This window comes from Labrus mixtus, chromosome 18 (genome assembly GCF_963584025.1).
Source record: "Labrus mixtus chromosome 18, fLabMix1.1, whole genome shotgun sequence".
NCBI classification, from domain to species: Eukaryota; Metazoa; Chordata; class Actinopteri; order Labriformes; family Labridae; genus Labrus; species Labrus mixtus.
In genome coordinates, this window is record NC_083629.1 from 5670200 (window position 1) to 5690069 (window position 19870).

The 19870-nt window shown below is 41.4% G+C and overlaps 1 protein-coding gene across 1 annotated transcript; it reads left to right on the top strand.

The window, feature by feature from the left end:
• The first annotated feature begins 6724 nt into the window (after positions 1-6724).
• Positions 6725-19300, top strand: osr1 (odd-skipped related transcription factor 1). The gene is made up of 3 exons (XM_061063128.1): positions 6725-7092; positions 15172-15876; positions 18569-19300. Exons 2-3 carry the CDS (start codon positions 15200-15202, stop codon positions 18699-18701), a joined length of 810 nt encoding a protein of 269 aa, XP_060919111.1. The 5' UTR covers positions 6725-7092; positions 15172-15199; the 3' UTR covers positions 18702-19300.
• Positions 19301-19870: the final 570 nt, after the last annotated feature.

Below are 19870 nucleotides of genomic sequence, written 5' to 3' on the forward strand. Positions count from 1 at the left end.
TTTCACAATATGTCCCCTTTAAAATGTTGCAGTGATAGTTTTCTGTCATCTAAGGGAACTTTGCTTACTGGAACAGCTAAAAGCTAACTTTATATTTTCATGATGTAAAATTTACCAGATGTAAAAGAATAGACACAATTACGAAGATAGAAAAAAGAAGCCATATCAAATTGCTTGTTGCTAAGCTAACATTACAATGGCTGACATAGGCCTGTCTGTTATTGTGAGTGTTTATTATTGGATAAAAGTTAATATTTTGAACGTTCTGTATTTTTAAATGGAAGAAAGCGAGCAAAGTCTGCTTATTCAGATCTTTAGTTGTTTTTTACTTTCAATAGTTGTGTGTTTTTTTCTTTCTTTCTTTCTTTGAGGCCATATGTGTCATAAATGTGAAACATGTGCGAAGCAAATCTTGGTACAAATTGATTAAATGTAAAGCAATCCATATTTAAAGTGAAGACCGGAATGAACAGGGTCCAAAGTCACCGTGTGCAGCTTGATGGAATTCATCTGCCTGTTATATATTCAGCATGTGTACGACATATGAAGCTGTGTCACAGAGATGTTGTATTTCTTTCTTTGGGGATGCTTGTGGTGTACTCTGTGTGGATTCCCCCTCGTTACAGGGACCCTGGTGTCTCATGTAGCCTTGTAAAGAGTTTTGATTGGTAGATCATGTTGTAACTTAATAATTACTTCCACTTTGATACAGAAACATAATATTATAATGTCATGACGTTTTCCTCATTTCCTTGCTAGCAGCAATTTTGTGTAAAGACGTGATGAAACCTCATTTGAATTTGCTGGAGGGGGTTGGGGGGGGGGTTCCCTGAAGATCTCTCAGTTTGAAGTGTTGGCTGTGCTGCTCTCTAATCTAATCATGCTGTTTCCAGAGTGACAAGCCGCCGCGATCCAAGAAGTGATGCAACTCTACGGCGCAACAAATTGCAGGAGTTTTCACTTTACTCTCCAATATGTTTCGGTTACGGGGATACAGTTTCGGTTTTTACCCCGCGACAGCATTTTACAGACGCGGTGGGGTTGAGGAGGAATACAAGGGTGGCAGGGGCTTTCATCAGCCGGGACCAATCAGAGGACAGCATCCCAGACAAGATTCATCATCAGTGTCAACCGGAGAAGGATGGTGATGTACTCGATCACTGTATGTAAAATGATTGAATCCTGTTTTAAGTTTTGCAGTCATTCTAAGAGATGACACTTGAGCTGTACTTCCAGGGCTGGATGGATTATTTATCCCCCAAACAAAGTTTACCCTGAACTCATGTCTACTTTTTACATTTCACCCTCGTCTCCTGCAAGTTCGTTGATGAGCACAAATTAAAAAGTATTCAAGTTGGAAGTCAATGTCACATGAAAGATTTCAGTTAGCCCTGTGATGTAAAATTTCTGATCCAGAAAGTCTGCTGAGTCCGTTGTCGTTCTCAAGTCGTCTAATACCAAAGCTCTCCGTGCATCTCACTTCTCTTGAACATTGTTTCCTTCCTCCTCAATCCCTTGAACCAGCAGTAGTTCCAGACCTGCATCTTAGTCCACGTTTACACAAGAACGTTCCACTGAAGACTGACTATTTTTTCATTGGCATTTTTCAAAATAGTTCAGGATTCAGACCAAAAAGTTTTGATAACAACCGTCGTGCACACAGATCCACAAAATCTCTAAATATTATACATGCCATGTGAGGAGTTGGCAATGTGGCTTTGTGATGAAGCAACAGGCATGTGCATGTTCTCTTCCTTCTACAGAGCGGTGAGGTGGAAACATGCAAAAATGGCTAATCACCCTTTAGTTTCCCTTATCCAGCCTATAGGTGTAAAGATAACATACAAATGTCTGTTTGTGTGGACGGACGAGGTGGTACTACTCCAATGTCGATGGGCAGTCATGGGTCGGCCATTGTTATTGTGGTTCACCTTTTCAGCTGACTGAAAGCTGTGATCAGCTGAAGCCGTCATTTCAAACGGACGTAGCTTCATGTAAGGTAATCATGTTCCGTGTCTCTTAAAACACATTTCCTCATTTCTTTTCTCCTTTGCTTCGTTTCCTCGCGGCACTCCATGCATCTCTACCGGGAGGGACTAACTGCTGATTTCCACTTACACCGTGCGCCACAGTTCCCACTCTGGTCCATGCACGTTTAGCCACAGCACGTGTTGCGGTCCGTCTCAAGAGCAGGCCAGCAGCGCCACGTCAATCTGCCCCGTTTCAAATACGCGTCGAGTCAAATTTCAACAACCTCCCCCTGCAACACGCATCAAGCTCAGAGCAGATAGTTCCAGACAGGAAGACAGACACGGGAACGCACGGAGCATTTCAAAATAAAACAATAACATACAGCCTCACGGTCACACACATGATCTTGAAAGTTCTCCTACGCTCCATTGATCCAGTGTGTACAGCTGCTCGTGGCTGCGCTCATGCTTAAGAGACAGACCCAGTGGGGCTGGGCGTACAGCGTCGGCCAGAGCAAAACCGTGGCGCTGATGGAACGCAGCGCACACTCACTGAGCAGTAAAACACAAGTGAAGGAGTCAAGTGTAAAATGCATGGATTCAGTTGAAGGGAACTGGGATGTACCCTGCTTTTCTTGAACTGTCGAGGGGCGCACGTGTGAACAGGGCCGAAGAAACGGAAACTCTGCGGTGCTGCGGGTTTGATGAATCTGGACGCGTTTGGCAGCCGCTTCCTATCGGCTGCTGAGTGTTTGGATTACATGTGAAATGATGTAAACAGCGTGTACAGCGTGTGTAAGTGAATGGTAAACATTGTTTCAGAGGAGGGCTGCTGAGCCTTGATGTGCTGCTGTGTGTGTGTGACGTGAACGTGTGTGTGTGTGTGTGTACAGTGAAGCTGACAATGGGCACTCAGAGCAGAGACGTTATTTATAGTGTGTATCTTTGCTGCCTCACACAATGTAAATGATGGCTGGCTGCTGGGTTTTATTGCTCGTATGGAGGGGGGTTGTAGCTGGGCTTCTGTGACAACATGGACTGATGGACTGGTTTTATTGTACTCCTGAACTCCACACTGTTATAAGCAAGTCATCGTCAGCGTCTCATTACACGTTAGCATGGCACAAGATATCTGATTTAATGCAGAAGAAGAAGTAGTTTTTAAACCACAACGGGAAATTCTATTTTTTCACTCTGTTGTTGAGACATGCTACACACACATGCACAAACAGGATCAGAGTGAGGGGGCTGCCCACAGTGAGCGCTCCTGAGCTGGTGGGGCCTTGCTTAAGTTAACCTCGACAGTGCTCAGGAAGTGTACTAGCACTTGGGAAGGATGGGAAATGGGAGGGAGGTAATGTATTGTTTGCATATATTTCTATTCATGCATCCATATTTATTTTCCTATGAATTTAGAGGGTGAATTTCTGCAGGTATATGTCTGTGTGTGTGTACATGTGTACATATTGATATATAATTTATGACGCTATGATTTATTTTCTTGTATCATGCATCCTTCCTTACACTTGTTAATGTCTGTATAATGACCACATAAGAGGATTATAATTTGAGGTACTTTCTTTGAGTTTGGGGTATTGATTTGGTCTTCGTGCCAGAATAACAGTTATCAGATAAACAAAGGAATGCACAGACCACCACAAACTGATTTCCACAATTTTCAAAAAACATGAGGGGGATCTTCTTTCTGTAGGTTGAGATGTACGCAAAGTTTCAATATAAGGAAATGTTCAGGAAAATTCACCGTATTGAGGTATGTATTCTGAAGTTTGAATGAAAAGGAAACACTGGGTTGACAAAAAATGTAAGTGTTTGGGCGGTTGTGGCTCAGTTGGTAGAGTCAATCGTCCCTCATCCAGAAGGTTGGGGGTTCAATCCCCGGCTCCTGCAGCAGCATGTCCGATGTGTCCTTGGGCAAGACACTTAACCCCAAGTTGCTCCCGCTGCTTCGTCAGCGGCGTGTGAATGTGTATGAATGGGATTAGTTCATTTCATTTCAAACCTTTATTTATTCTCAACAGGACACTGAGGTTTCCATCATTTCCAATGCCGTCGAGATTACAAGCAAAAACACAACAAACACTCAGAATCAGTGACAAAAAAACCACTGTGCTCCATTAAAAACTGTTACAATTTGAAACACAGTGGCTAAAAATCTAATTCCTAAACTCTGGAAGAGAGGGAAGAACTCGGATCTTTAGCGTTTACTGGAGGGCGTTCCATCAAAAGAAAATGCTGATTTACCGAGTTCTGTGAAAGCTCGAGGGACTTTGCTTAATACTGATGGACGCTTCACAAAGCAACCTCTACCATCAGAGTGTGAACGTGTAGGTGTGACCTGCGGTGTAAAAGAGCTTGAAGGAGTCAGAAGATTAGAAAAGAGCTCAACAAGCTTTTTTTTAAAACCATTTAATCCAGTTAAATAAACTAAAAGATTACAATTCTTGACAGCTTATTTTGTTTGCAATCTTTTGAAATTTATCTCAATTTATTCTCTCAAATTCTGCCTGCTTAAAATGTTAATGCAGCCAGGATACTCATTGAGCTGCTGCTTCTTCTTCTCTTCATGTTTTAATCAGAGCTATAACTGATTGATTATGAACATGTTCATGTGTGTTGGAGAGAGAGACTTTGTTGCCACTATGAGAAGATAAACATGATAAAAGGTCAGTGGTGCTGTTACAGTCAGCGTCAAAATCCTCTCCAGTTCAAAGTTGTCCAGCAGAGGGCAGATGTTGTTCACCGAACACATCCTGCAGCTCAGAGCACCTCAGGGTGTCGTCCTGCTTCACCTGCGGGCCGTGACACTTCACTTCACTGAGAACAAACTGCAGATTACACCAACATACAGAAACATAATGTTCTGATGTTCCTGAAATTATCTCAAAATTATGATTGTCGGTATATTTTGATCTCCTTGTTTTTGCTTTTTTTTTTGCAGTAAAAGTTGTTTTTATCACATTCATCATTGTTTGACCATGAAACAGACTCACGCCACCTGTGAGTTATTTTAAATGATGAAAACACCAAGAAAAAGCTTTTTAAGTTTAAGTTTTTATGTCTTTTTTTTTACACAATGCTATTTATTTAGATCACTTTCCTAATCATCCAATTGTCCGTTTCTTTCCTCTCGATGACATTAATTGCATCACTAACAGTTTTTAGAGGATAACATCAGTAGTTTGAGGGTTAAAGCTTCTTTATTTTATATTTTATGTACAAACTGAATGAAAGAAAAGAAGTCTTTCATGCTATAAGATAGCATACAAATGGATCAATCTGTCGTCATCTTACACAATAATTAAGGAGTAAAATCCTCAAAGAGTCCCTGTGTGTGTGCTGACTGTCCCTCTGCACTGATTTGTGAGGCCTTCAGGGTTCATTATTCACACATGTAATTACAGCGCAGAGCCAAAGAGCTGCTACTATCAGTGCAAACTTGTTCCCAAACAGTCCCGTTTAATCATTGGACATTCTTACCAGCAGTATATAAACTACATCCACAGCAGGAGGGAGAGCAGAGCATGAAGCATACAGCCCTAATGCACAACGAGCAGAGAGGTTTTAATGAGCCGAGCTGCAGAGTCACAAACTCTCCTCTCACAGACTCCATGTTTACCTGAATCTGCAAAAAATCAACATTAAAGTCTGATCAGATGTTATAGAATAAGTGGACAACAGGGAGGGCTGCAAGATCGGACTAAACCACCAAAAGATACAAAAAAGTTCTAAAATCTAGGGCCCACGTTTACCAAAGATTTTGAAGGGGTCTTCTTCTTCTTCTTCTTCTTCAGGTATCCAGGCAACAGGAACTGTTGCACCAAAAGTTACCAAATCCACCCTGACTCATAGAATGACTCGTTGACCCACAGGCGGCACTGCAACTTTCTGCTTTACATGCAAAACGGCTCGGCTTGAAATCAAAATGAAGTCATCATTTTCAGCAATATATTTGTCTGCATCTTTGCTCTGATGGTCTTAATCTTAACTTTTGTGACTTAAATGTTTTTCCTCAGAATCTTACTTTTGCAGACTCCTCTCTGACCATGGAGTCATCATCTGATTGTGCTCAGATATATGTGAAACAATGAGTACTGTTATCAGAATTGTATGAGCAACATTTTCAATTAATCCAATTGTTTGGCTATTTTTTACTGAATTGTTTTTTTTAACAATAAGTGTACTTTTAAACTTGTTTTATGTTTACATCAGTTTTGCACATCATCACCTCATGTATCCTAACATTGTGCATGGAACCAGGTCTCCACTGTGTCTCAGTCACTTTGTCACTTAATCAAGAAATACTCAGAAAGCTCAGATGGCCATCCATGTGGTTTGTTTGCATAAGTGCATACAGTTAAAGATTGTGACCCTGTGAAAATAACTTCTTATTCATATTTGACCCTGGTGGCAGAAAAAAAATTAATTATTCATCAGAGCCTCAGACAGCGAAATGAGTGATCCCTTAATAGTTTTGTTTCTGATTTTTTTGTCACAGCTCTTCCTGCAACAGTCTCTCCGTCTTTGTAAATTTTAATTTCCCGGAGCTTCATGCACAGAGTCAAGTTTGCGCGCATAAAACACTCAGCTCACGCGCCTGTTTCCTGTCTGACACTACGGGATCATATAGGACACTGATGTTCTGCGTCCTGCTGTGTGTGTGTGTTGTGTGTGGTTGTGTGTCTGTGGGCTGGCTGTGAGTGACGCGCCGGTAGGAGTCGGACTCTGCGCTGCAATAAAGAGGCAGCGGGCAGCGGAGAGCGCACAATAGTGGAGCAGAGAGAGAGAGAGAGAGCGAGAGAGAGGCGTCCCAACTCCACCGCTATACACCACCACCACCATCACCCCCCATCAAAACCATCACAACCATCAACCACAACGACCACAGACTTCTCCTTCACACCGCCGTGCCTGCTTGAGCGCTGCCTCCTCTCTGTGCGCTCTCACCGCGGAGGAACCCCGCAGGATCATGCTGCCGCTCCGGCAGTCTCATTAACTCATCCAGCGCGAGGAACAAGACTGCTCTGCGGGGCTCCAACACCCTGAACCACCGCCTGGACCCCGACTGGACAAGGAGAATTAAAAAAGAAAACTTTTCCAATTGGTGAGTCTCCAATTTGTTTTTCTTTTTGTTTGGAAGAGAAAATGTAACAGCATGGATCAGCACATCCGAGCGGAGAAGGAACCAAAACTTTATTAAGTTTAAGACATAAAACATTTCTACTTAAATACAAATGTTCTGTTAACATGCATCTGATTATTTTTTAGCATTTAAAAAAAAACAACTGTGCAGGAGTTGTAGCTGTGACATTGTGCAACAGGTGTAGCAGATATAACTGCACTGGTATTCTCATTTCAACATGATCGGTATTGACATAATTAGCGAGAACAAAAATTAAAATTCAATTAGATTTGCTAAAGTTTGAAGGGAATGAGATGATTTTGGTTGAGATATTGAACTTTTTAACAAACAGATGGTGTCATAAAATGATTGCAAAAAGTGCTTCCTCGGCAGATCTGCAGGTATGGAGGTGATGGCGTTTTTTAAAATGCGCGTAATTTCCCATTTGGATTCGAACAACACTCCAAATGTAAACTAGGTGGGTTGCTAATTATTACGTGGCAATTAATGACTTTTTAAATAAAAAGAAAAAGTTATACAGTCAAATCTAGATTTAATCCTGACCCCCTTAAGATTGTTTCGTTGTTGGGTCCTCCTCTGTTAAACGCTCTCCAGCCCTCTGATGAATTTCATTTAAAAAAAAGTTAAATAAAGATAAAAATAAAGATTTATGCAGAATCCGTCTGCACAATGAGCGCGTGCAGACTGAATAAACATCATCACAGACGTGTGAAGAAGAGCAGGATCACCTCCTCTCTTAACAGCTCTGACACTCTTCACTGTCTACGTGTTTAATTAATGATGCTGAAGATCCGGATCTAATAAAGTCTAGGCCCTTTACATCATGCATCATGATAAGAGCGGCCAGGCTGGGAGGAAGGTCAGACGGGTCAGCAAGCACCTCGACCGCTGAAAGGTCGAACCGGGAGGCCTGACATGGTGGAGGTAGATTACACGCTCTGCAAAGTCTGTAAAGCTGGATGTCTCGTGCCGTTTTAAATGCTATCCATGCGTGTAAAATATTGTACACTGACGTAAAATCAGCCTGCACGTTAGCTCCTCAGCCAGAAGTCTTGCACTTGTTTTATTTAGCCAAAATATACGCAAAGTGCATAAAACGGCTTGAGCTTTTATTGTGAAGGAATGTGTTGCGCTAGTGAAATTCTTTTTTACAAGATTCAAATAAGAAAAACAACATGCTGCAGAATCAGAAAATAAACTCTTATATAAGGTGCAGTAAAAGTTTAAAGTAATTAAGTAGAATAATATTCAAGTCCACGTTCAGGATAATTGTTTAGTTCATCAAATTGTCTGAACTAAATAGTGAGAAATGTTTCTAAGTTAACTGAGGTTAATTTAACTGTGTGACTTCTAGAAAAAAAAAACTTCCAGCATTTGTAAACATGTGTTAAATCTTTTTTTAAATATTGTATTTATTTTTTTAGATTAACTTTTTTGGAAGCAGCAAGAACTTTCCAACCTGCTTCAAGCTAAAAAAAAAAACTAAAAAAAAAACCTTAGCTATGAGCATCTGCATCATGCAACATGAAAGACTAAACAGGCCTCCGATCTGGAGTAGGAAAATAAACATTGTTCTAAAAAGACAAACAAGTGGAGTTTTATTGGAAACAGATCGACATGTGCTCAGTGCACTGTGCAGAGATGTTCAGCTTTAACTTTTAAGACTTCTGTTATATTCTAATGTAAACATGCATGTGTCATAGCTGCAGTTTATACAGAACTGTAGGCCTTGCATCATCTCACATGAATCCACCTGAGGAATATCACAGTGCAGATTAAGTCGCATGCATTTTCTGAAGAAGGCTGTGTTAAAGATCGTCGGTGTAAAATGGTGGTGGTCTTAAACGACCTGCTGCAGCAGATCTTACAGCTGCACAGACGGTAGATATTAAACTTTTCAGGCTTGTGTGAAACAACTCTCCTACTTCTGTGAACATCTGCACGAGTAACGAAGTGCATAAAGACGAGGTAGAGAGGTGTGGTTCTCTGCACTGCAGGAACATTGATTTAAAGTTGTTTTTTTAAATGCAAAAACAGAACATGTGAAGATTTTTGAGAGCTGACGCTGACGATGCAGGTCATACCTAGAATTATATCACAGACAACTTTCCCTCTGCCTTCATACATTTCACTGAATGTTGGTCCCTAATGTCCCTAAGTTTTATGACTATGACTTGTTTATCTGATGCTCTTATCTACCGGTTTGAAGGATAAGATTCTCACACAAAGTTTAAACCATGCCTTCACAGCTGGGGGGGTCAAAATGACCCAGCAGGGGAGGGGGTCTGTAGATAATTCTGAGGGGTCACCCAAAGTTACTGCTGCCCATGACATTTTTTCTTCTTCTTCTTCTGTCTTGTCGTTTATTCTCATTCTAAATATTCAGCTTTTTCTCTGACTTTGAAGAATGATGACGAACTCTGAGAGAGGGAAAGAATCACAAAACTATTAAGTGTGATTTTAAAGAGGTCACGACGAGTCAAAAACATTCCAGACGGCCGCTTCAAACCGTGAAACAGTAGTTTAAGTTATAACCACTAACACATGGAGCAATTAGGATTGGAGTTTTACTACTTGAGTTTCACTTTTACTAGTTGTGTATGCTGACAAAGGTTACAGTCGGAGTGATGGACAAGTTCCCACTTAGGGTTTTGTTCAATTGGCATAAAAAAAAAAATATTAAAAAATTAAGTAAATAGTGTCAAGAATTGGATGAATTATTTGCACACTGTAAGTTTTAATTGCAGAACATAAACTTGACCTGGTTGGTTGCTTTAAAAAAAGAATACACACCCTCAAAAGGTCTGTGGACATGAACTCTTTCCTGGATGTTTTTTCAGCCTGTGTTTGGACGGTTTATTTGCTCAGTTCTGTAGAAAAGAGAAATTTGATATCCATTCATGATATCAGTCTCTGGAGTGTGTACTGCACCCAGCCTGATCACGTTTACACAGAGGTGAGAAGCAGCGGCGTCGCAGTGGCCACGTCGAGGTCGTCTGAGGCGCTGAATCTCACAGCCCCGACCCAAACACACGGGGCCACACGGCTGCTCGGATGTGGAGGGCCCCTGGTATGCAGACATCAAAGGGTTAAAGGTGAGCAGAGGCTCAGCAGCGCTGCACTTATCTCCTCTAATGACCTCCTAAGTAAAAGTCAATTACTTCTGCGTCATGATCAGAGAGGAACAGGCTGCGGGGGGCTGTTCGAGCTCCGCTGCTCCTCATTACAAACACTTCACCGGAGTTCACTGGACGAGAGGACTCGCCACCACGGCCATTTCTAACGTTTTTATTTAAGCCATTTATTTAAATCTCGATCGCCTGCATGCAGCTGCAAACATGTAACTCTGCTCCCTCGGCTTTTGTAGAATAATTCAGACCCTTTTTTAGGACAACATAACATGAAGCTTTTATAAAGATTAATACCCTAAAGCGATCAAAACAAAAACTCCTAGTTTATTCTAATAAATAATTGTTTGTTTAAGCAGCTCTCTCATCTGTGCAGGTGCTGATTAAATTAGAAAAGTTATTCAGTGTCTTATTCTCATATATTCGTTTATAATCCCACACATTTTTCTTAATCTTTAAATAAATCTGATCTGTTTCGGAGATACCAGGTTTCCCCCCAGCATAAAGAGTGCATTCACAGATCAAGTCCTTGTAGAACCTTGTAACACCCGCTCGTGTTTTTCCACTGACTCACTCTGCATTCCACATTTCTCTTCTTATTTGACAGCATCTTTCTCAAAGTGTAACTTTACTGATTATGAAATGTGATCTGTGGTCACCATTGTGGTCGTTTAGCTTTATTCTTAAAGTTTTTGTTTATTTCTATGTGAGGTTCATGTTTCAGAGAACATGGTATTAATATGTGAAAATAATCTGTTGTCCTTTAAAGGTTAAAAAACAAACAAACAAAACAAGGCGTCGTTTATGTGAATGTTCTGCTGTTTAATATTACTCTGCTTCTGCTCATATGAAAAACTCAATTCAGGATTTTTGCAAACTCTGGGATGTAAAATGGTGAAGGGATTTAAGTTGAACAACACAGCATCTTCTACTTATTAACTAAATGTTGAATCCAGCAGAAGTATGTTTAGTAATTATGTGGCCGGTAAAAAATGCTTGTCTTGACACATGCTCAGTTAAAGGCTCTTAGTCACAACCCCCGAAGCCGCTTTCATGAATGAAAAATTAGATCAATTTATGACGACAAATATTTATGAAGGGATGTTAACATGTTTCTGTTGAACTAAGCTGCAATGACAAGCAGTGCAATTTCAAAGTAAATGTCAGTTCTGTTGAAATTAATGAAGTCGGAAAGTGAGTGAAAGAACATTTAATGTATTTGCAATATATTTCACAGTATTTGTGAAACATGCATGTCCTACTTTTTCATCTCTGGTTTGAGCACAACAACAAAAGCACCATTCATGACTTTATCACCAAACTTTTTTTAAAGGTTTATTTTTGGGCCTTTAATTAGAGACAAGACAGTAGATAGATTCAGATTTAAGGGAGAGAGAGAGAGAGAGAGAGAGGAATGACATGCGGGAGAGAAGCCACAGGTCGGCTTTGAACCCAGGCTGCCCGCTTGAAGGACTACAGCATCCATACCTGGGGTGCATGCACTAACCACTACACTACCAGCACCCCTTATGACATAACTTTTACTGTAAACATGATCTTTTTATTCTCCATCTGACGAGGTCAAAATGCTCCAGCAACATTTGTAGTCTGAAGATCAACTTTATTAACAAATTAGACCGACGTGTTTCTGCATTTTGACCTCTTGAAGCACCTTGTTAGTTGGTGAAGTTGTGCCAGAAAATGGGATGGGAAAATATTCTCCATCTGTAAGAAGTGACTACAGCAGTGACAGGAGCCTGTGACTACTTTATACCAAAACGAGAAATGTACCAAAAGAATCCAAATCAAACAGAATGAAAGGTTAAAAACACGTCTGGTGCAACAGAATGGATCCATGTGTGTTTAATAATATCGAATAATCACATTGGATCATCAATCTGAATGTTTTTATAAACTGTTGAGTAGTTCAGTCTGTCACTCTGAATCATATTCTGCAGCATGTTTTGGATGAGAGTTTTAATGTGAGTGTATTTCTCTTGAAGTTCAAAGTTACTAACTAAGTAGTTTAAATGGAAATCTGGAAGTTGCTGACTCTACTCGTTTTAAGCCTGACATTTTTTTTGTACGTATTTTGAGGTCTTAATGATCAACATGTAAAACAGTGCATCCATCAGATTTCTCTAACCCGGAGCATCGTTGAGTTCTGCAGCGTTAAATTAATGTTTTTATTGTGGTCGCTTCACAACGCTTTGTAACACCTGATTCTGGTGAGAAGCGTCTTGTTCTTTAACTATCAGCTCTACCTCCCCTCAGATCCTTTTAATTTCACTGTCAGACTTTTAAGCTTTTACTGAAACCACCCCCATAAATCAATCAATCAATCTATCATTATTTGTACAGCCCCAATTCATAAAATGTGTAACCTGGAGGTTACAGGTAAAAGACCGTACTCATTGTTACTTCAAGGGGACGTACTGTGATCTGTACATTTACCACTAAGGATGATGTCACAGCCATTACAGCAGGTTTTATGGCTGCACTCTGAGGCTATCTATTTTTTTTTAAAGATTATGTTTTTGGCTTTTGCCTGTAAAAAAAAAAAATACAGCGAGGAGCCTGCAGATAATGAGTCGAGGATCTTTGTTGCCTCTGTCCATGGCGGGGCTTGCTCTACTGACTGAGGTAAACCAGGACCCCGAATCCAAGTCTTTCTCTACCTATTAGTCATTTACACCCCAAAAATATGTTTAAAAAAAGAAAAGAGGACGGGTGGGGTGCAAGGTGTGACCCCTTGAGGCATGTACCCAAAACATTACTCAAGTTTAGAACTTATGCCACAAATTTACTACAACCCCAAAACTCCATTAGGTCATTTCTTTGGACAACTGTCCCTGTCCCGTATGCAAGTGGGGGCGATATACCCTCTTTAGGCTAGTATCTGTTGGCCTTTCTTCTGGTTGACCTTTTACATCACATACCAAATAATCGACAGACAAGTTAACAAGCAGCAAACTGTATGTCTAATGATGATAACATGAAAAACCTAAAAGTTGTAAAGTTACACTTGACATGTAAATCCCTCCGTCTTGTTTTCTTCTTGGCTTTTTTTTTCTTCACATTTGTGCTGTTAGACTTGCAGGTCAAAGTGCAGCGAGGGAACCTGTGGAGCACACAGTTTGGGTCCATTTGAGGTGTATTTTACATTCAAGAGTTAACAGTCCCCCAGCTGGATTATCGAGGTCTGTCAGTCCCACTTTGAGAAATTCAACTTAGCATGATTTTAGTTGGACTTAACATGCTTTTAAAAAGTCCAGTTTTACTTGGACTAATGTCATAAAAGGCCTTTTTGTGATTGAATTAAAGAGAAGAACATATTTATATTCTGAAGTTAAACTCTGTTTAAGTTAAGCTGAGTGAGAGGACGTTGCACAGCAGCAGCAGCCGCGAGCATTAAACATATTGTGCGAGCTGAGCAGGTGAGGGGCGTGGCCTGTGACTTGGAGCAGCGGCGGCTCCTGTCCATCAGCGTCTGCCTCAGACAAAGATACATTATTGTCTATTGTTATTCCTGCTTATCAAACCTGATTTAACAGCTCACAGGTATTTCTGCGGCTCAATGCTGTCATTCTCTCTCTCTGCCCTCAACAGCCTCGGGCGTGTTTCTGGGAACAGGAAACACCCACACACACACACACACACACACACAGTCAGACACATCTGTGTGTGTGTGTGTGTGTGTGTGTTAATGCTGCCAATTGTTTTGTGTTCACTTTCGCTGACACATTTACCACACGTACACACACGCTGTCTCAGTGTCTTAGTCCACTTGTGAGGACCTTGATCCTTGTCTCTGTGTAATTAAAGCCTCTATTATTAACAGACTGCAAAAGAACTCCTACTAAAACAAACTCTGCAGGATCAAACCACAGTTTGAGAGCTCTCTCTCTTTCACATGCACAGACTCATTATCTGATAATGACCCCCCACACCCCCACACACACAAAACAACTCTATCAGCAAGCATGACTGGATGTGTAGTGGCTCCTGATAGAAGTGTGTCTGTGTGTTGTTGTGTTGTTTTGATAAGTCACTAATGTTCTGGGGGGGTGGGGGTGTGAAACTGGTACATTAGTAATATGCATTTCAAACAAAGGCTGCCCCTGCTTTAGGTTTATCACTCAGGTAACAGTTAGAGCCCCTAGTCCTCACATCTTAATGAGGTCAAGTCATTCATATTTCATGAATGTAAACTATTTAATAATTAAATCATTTTTGAGGAGAAAAGTTGTACATGTTGTGACTGTTCGATTTTGCACTTTCAAAAAAAACAAACAACAACAAAGTCGATTTCTTCTTTTTGTTTTGAAGTTGGCAAACACACATGGGGGTGCAAATGGATTCACTAATGTGACCAGGGTGAAACAAGGACGGTGGATCTTCTACAGGAAGTCAAACTTGAGCCATTTTAAGTCTGACTAAATTTGAGTCGTAAAAGGACGATAGTTTCCTCTTATAGCTACTAATGTTCTGGGCTTCATTGTTCAACGATCACAGGAATAACCTCTCAAAGATTGAAGATGTTATCCTCACACCTGTGTGTGAATTGCAGCGCTGGAGGCAGGACATGATTAGCTTAGCATAAACACAGCCTTACCTCCGATGAAGTCGACACCACTCTAAGACATCTAAAGCTGAATAAAAATAAAGCTAAAGCTGAATAAAAGTGTTTGCAAGGAGGAATGTGACAGAAATATTCTTGACTGCACCGCAAAGCAAAGGCAATGGGTTAAAGCATCTTTTCAGATTCTTCAGTTGAAAACTGATTCACAGTGAGTGAAGAAGAAAGAAGGAAAATAATATTTCTTTAAGACAAATATTTGGTCACCAGTGATGTTATCTGGAGTTTCAAATCGGCATATTTTCATCTGCTTGTGTTCTTTGTCTCCACTAGGTCGCCTGTTGGATATCTCAGAGCAGCCATGGGCAGTAAGACCCTGCCAGCACCGGTCCCCCTCCACCCATCCCTACAGCTGGCCAACTACTCCCTCCTGCAGAGCTCCACGGGTCTCCAGCTGCCAGCAGATAACTTACACAGCATCTACAGCTTCAGCGCCCTGCACGCCATCCACCTCCACCAGTGGACCCTCGGCTACCCTCCACTCGGCCTCCCCCGCTGCACCATCTCCAAGCTGCCTTCTCAGTTCTCTTCCATGGCCTCCATCCCCCTGTTCCCCCACCTCCTGCAGCCCAGGCAAGACTCAGCGGGGCTGCTGCTGAGCTCCAAGAACAAGCCCCGTTTTGACTTTGCCAACCTGGCCACAGCAGCCACCCAGGAGGATCACCTGAAGGCGGAAGATCTGAGCATAACTGGTGCTGCCGCCGCCGCCGCAGCTCAGGCTTCATCTCTCCACCCGAGCTCCGCCGGCCTGGGATGCCTCCTGGACGTGACCAAACTCTCTTCTCCGGAGCGCAAGTCCAGCCGAGGGCGCCTGCCTTCCAAGACAAAGAAAGAGTTTGTCTGCAAGTTCTGCGGACGCCATTTTACCAAATCCTACAACCTGCTGATCCACGAGAGGACGCACACGGACGAGAGGCCGTACACCTGTGACATCTGCCACAAGGCCTTCAGACGACAGGACCACCTCCGGGACCACAGGTGAGAACCAGACCTGTCCTACAGAACAACAGAGAGAATGGATGTCTTTATATTCTGTTTGAATGAACGGTTACTTCATCAAGCTGTCAGTCACAAAAGCATTTCAGCAAGGTGGGGAAACAGGCAAACTCTGGACTCATGTGAACCTTTTTTTTTGTATTAAGACATACATTTCAGGGTCCCTGATGAAGGGCACAAGCCGAAACGCATCAGTCTAATTTGTTAAAAATAATTGATCTTCATACTGCAAGTGCTGCTGGAGCATTTTGACCTCTTTAATCACCATGCTGGTTGGTGAAGTTGTGCCACAAAATCCCGCTTCACTTCTTAAATATTAGGAGTGAGCCACTTGTTGAAAAAACGGTTGGTTTTGCTAATTATCCATGCAGTCAGGTGGACGCCCAGGGACTTAAATTAATACTTTTGCCACGATACATGTTGGGATGACACTTTGTTTTTTGGGGCTAGTTTTGCCTTTATTGGACAGGACAGCGTAAGAGAGGAAGGTAATGTTGGGAGGAGAGAGTGTGGGATGACATGCAGCAAAGGGCAGAGGTCGGAAAATTTCGATAGGTCATAACCTATTGCCATAATTCTACCCGGTGTCAATGACGTTTTTGATAATCCTGTCAAGCATGTGAGAAGGAAGGCCTAGCATGAGCAGCACCAGCTCCAGTGTTCAGTTGTCTAGGCAGGATTCATTAAGGCAGTTACTCACATAATATGTAGGAAAAATACTCTAAGGTCCTGTTTACTTGAGTACAGTGTGAGTGAACATCTGCAGCCTTGTGTGGACTGTCTCAAATCAAACAGATGGTCGACTGAAAAACACCGATTCAGAGCCTCCCGTGAATGAATACCAACATAACGCATTTCATTACCACAAATTGAGCTTGTCAAAGACCTTTGATTGATCAATTATGGATTTATAACACCCTGGTCTTTTCACTTCTTTTACATCAGTATCTGCCGTAACCCAACGTGCAGAAACAGGTTAATGCACCTGGATTCATGTGAGGAGAGAGAGCCTATAGCGAGGGTGTGGTACATGGTATAATTTAGACCAATAACAATAATTTTGACAGGAAATGTGTTTACTTTGGAAGATTTCATTATCCAGAGATGCTATGACCTGCTTTGAATAGTCAGTGAACGTCAGGGTGTGACTGGGCTGCTAGAGAGTTGGTTGTTCTTATTAGTGTTGTTTTTTTTATGAATATTTGTCATAATGGAAACAGTTTATACTGTCTATCTGTTACTGTTTTGGATTTAGTAATCCCAAGCGGCAACCCACGAGAATGAAGCCAATGTAGAAGTGCAAAATAACCTTTTGGGCGTTGTCTGATTTGACTGACAGGTGGACTCAGTGTAGCCAGTAAAGTTTAGATATTTTACTCAGCTGCGTCCTTTTAGCCCGTTTCTAGATTATCTTAATTTAGTTGGCGTCAGTATCTCCAACATGGAGACTGCCATCATTTGGCTTCATAATGCAATTTCAGTAACCGATGGGTAATGATGTCACTGTGACCACATCCATGTTTAATATGGTTTATTACTAAAACAAACAGAAAGGCAGCAGACCCAAAACAAGATTATACCCAAGTCACATCATTCACCTTTGTCCAATGTCATTGATAGACTAGTTGCCAACAGCTTACACCGTTCGACCAAAGCCCACGATTTATCTGCTCACACTGAATCATTCTCGCTTCTCAAGTTGATATTTGGACTTTAAACAATGGAAATGTCTTGGGCTTAAGTCCTTTGTCACTACTGCCAGCTCCACCCAAAATCGACTACAGCCGGCTACATTGAACATCCTGAAAAGTCGGCCGCCTGTCACTCCCTGAGGTTAGATTGTAGTCGGACTAGAGCAGAACTGGTTTCAGATCCAAAATCATATTGGTGCCACATACAGCAACTCGTTTATTCTGCAAGGTAGAAATTACTGTTTCTGTCAATGGAGTTTGGTTGCTTTAAGAAGAGCAATGTGACATCTCTTTGTGGTTTAAAAAAACATCTGGCTTTTTAATAAAAAGGCCTTTTTTTAAGGGATGCTTTCTGTAAAGTTGTCGGACACCCAGATCAACAATCGGTGCCTCTCAGTGGTTGTTTAATTCAACGGCAGTTTCAATACAAAGCATGAAGCTAATGTGTTGCACAGAGAGTTTATAGCTATTTCTGATTTCAAACTCGTGTCCCTAGTTGGACCTTTGGGTAAACAAGGAATACAATTCAATAACATGAAACCACATAGAAGTGTATGAGGATACATTCAAATACATTTACCACAATATGATGATACATAAGTTCAGTAAAACAACTCAGTAAGGAGTGGTGGACATGCTTTGATTTGGTACTTTCACCCTGATGAATCAATCCTCTGAAGCAAATCCAAAACCATCCTTCATTAGATGATCAAATGCAGCCCAGGTTTGTCCTTAAGTCCACAGATCTCTGGGCTTTATATTGTAGTGTTTGTTCATTATATAAACCAAACATTGGCCTTAAAGTGGACATAACTCATGTGGTTTGTTTTTAAGAAATGTGCTGTGTTGTTTAATCTGAGGACTTGTTGGAAGGGTCACAAAGCTCGACATGCGTTATCCATTCAGACTATAATGATACTCTTCTGATGATTCCTTCTGAATACTAACCAGCTGCTCGCTTGTGTCCCCCCCCCCCCCCGCAGGTACATCCACTCCAAAGAAAAACCCTTCAAATGTCAGGAGTGTGGGAAGGGCTTCTGTCAGTCCAGGACTCTGGCTGTCCACAAAACATTACACATGCAGGTCAAGGAACTGAAGCCAGCCAAGATCAAGTGATTCACTCTGCCTGCAGGGAGGGGGGGGGGGGGGGGGGGGACACTGGAAAAAAAAAACACATGACCAAAGACAACAACAGTGAAAGAACAACCAAAGACTTTTCATCTCAGAGCCGTCCGCAGCGATGGGAATACTTTCCAAGGATGAAATGTTTCAGCAGCCAGCCTCTTAAAGAAATAACACAGAAATCGGCCTTAGCGGAGACGTGTGTGCGTAGTTATGAAAGCCTGATTTGGCACAGGACCCAGTGGACGTGTGGAATGTGAAATGGACCTGAAGAACAAAAAGACTATAAAAAAAAAAATCTGTGTGGCTGCTCGGTGAAAACTTAACTTCTAATCCAAAGACTTTTTTTTTTTAAAAAAGGGACACGACTCTTATGCAATGTTTTTAATACAAGAGCTGAGAATGATCAAAGCCATGTTAACATAGACACGTTTTCAATATCACATTCCAATGTTATTTTTGTACAGATACATTATATCAGAAATGTATTTTTGCACTTTAACCTGATTATTGATTATTTACATATATCACTGGATTTCTTAAACGTATTTTCAAAATGAATAATCATTTCTAAATAAAATATTTTACTTTAACAGGTCCGCTGTGTGTCTTGATTTGTGGGAGGGAAACGTTGCTGTGTGTGGAGAGCAAGTTTAGGGATGACTTCAGTTCATAGCTTCATGTGACTTATTGCACAGCAGACTTATTTATGAAGAGGAAATTAGTGATGATCAGTTCACAAATCATATTTAATTTATTCAAGAGAGGAGCTGTAACAAAACGTATCTTTTACACACCCAGGCCACAAGAGGCACTGATTTAATTTTTAGCAAATGACATGAGGACACATCCAATTAATTCACTTTGCAATCTGAGTTCAGACATCAGCATCCCTAATATCTTAACATGGACAATACTAGCACTATCCACCCATCCATTATCTATACTGCTTTTTCTGTTCGGGGGGTGGGGGGTGGGGAGAACATGCAAACTCCACACAGAGAGGCTCCTGTCCGACGGTGATTCAAACCAGGAACCTCCTTACTGAAACAGCGCCACTCTTGCGCCACCGTTGCACCACCGTAGCGCATACTAGCACTATGATTTTTTACAATATAACATGTTTAACCATGTTCGACAATATACTGCTTTTGGGTGTAAGC

What these genes read in the sequence shown, in the direction of transcription:
- osr1 (XM_061063128.1), top strand. Translation starts at nt 15,200, where the DNA reads ATGGGCAGTAAGACCCTGCCAGCACCGGTCCCCCTCCACCCATCCCTA. An exon ending in GACCACCTCCGGGACCACAG is followed by an intron (nt 15,877 to 18,568) that starts GTGAGAACCAGA and finishes CCCCCCCCGCAG; the next exon opens with GTACATCCACTCCAAAGAAA.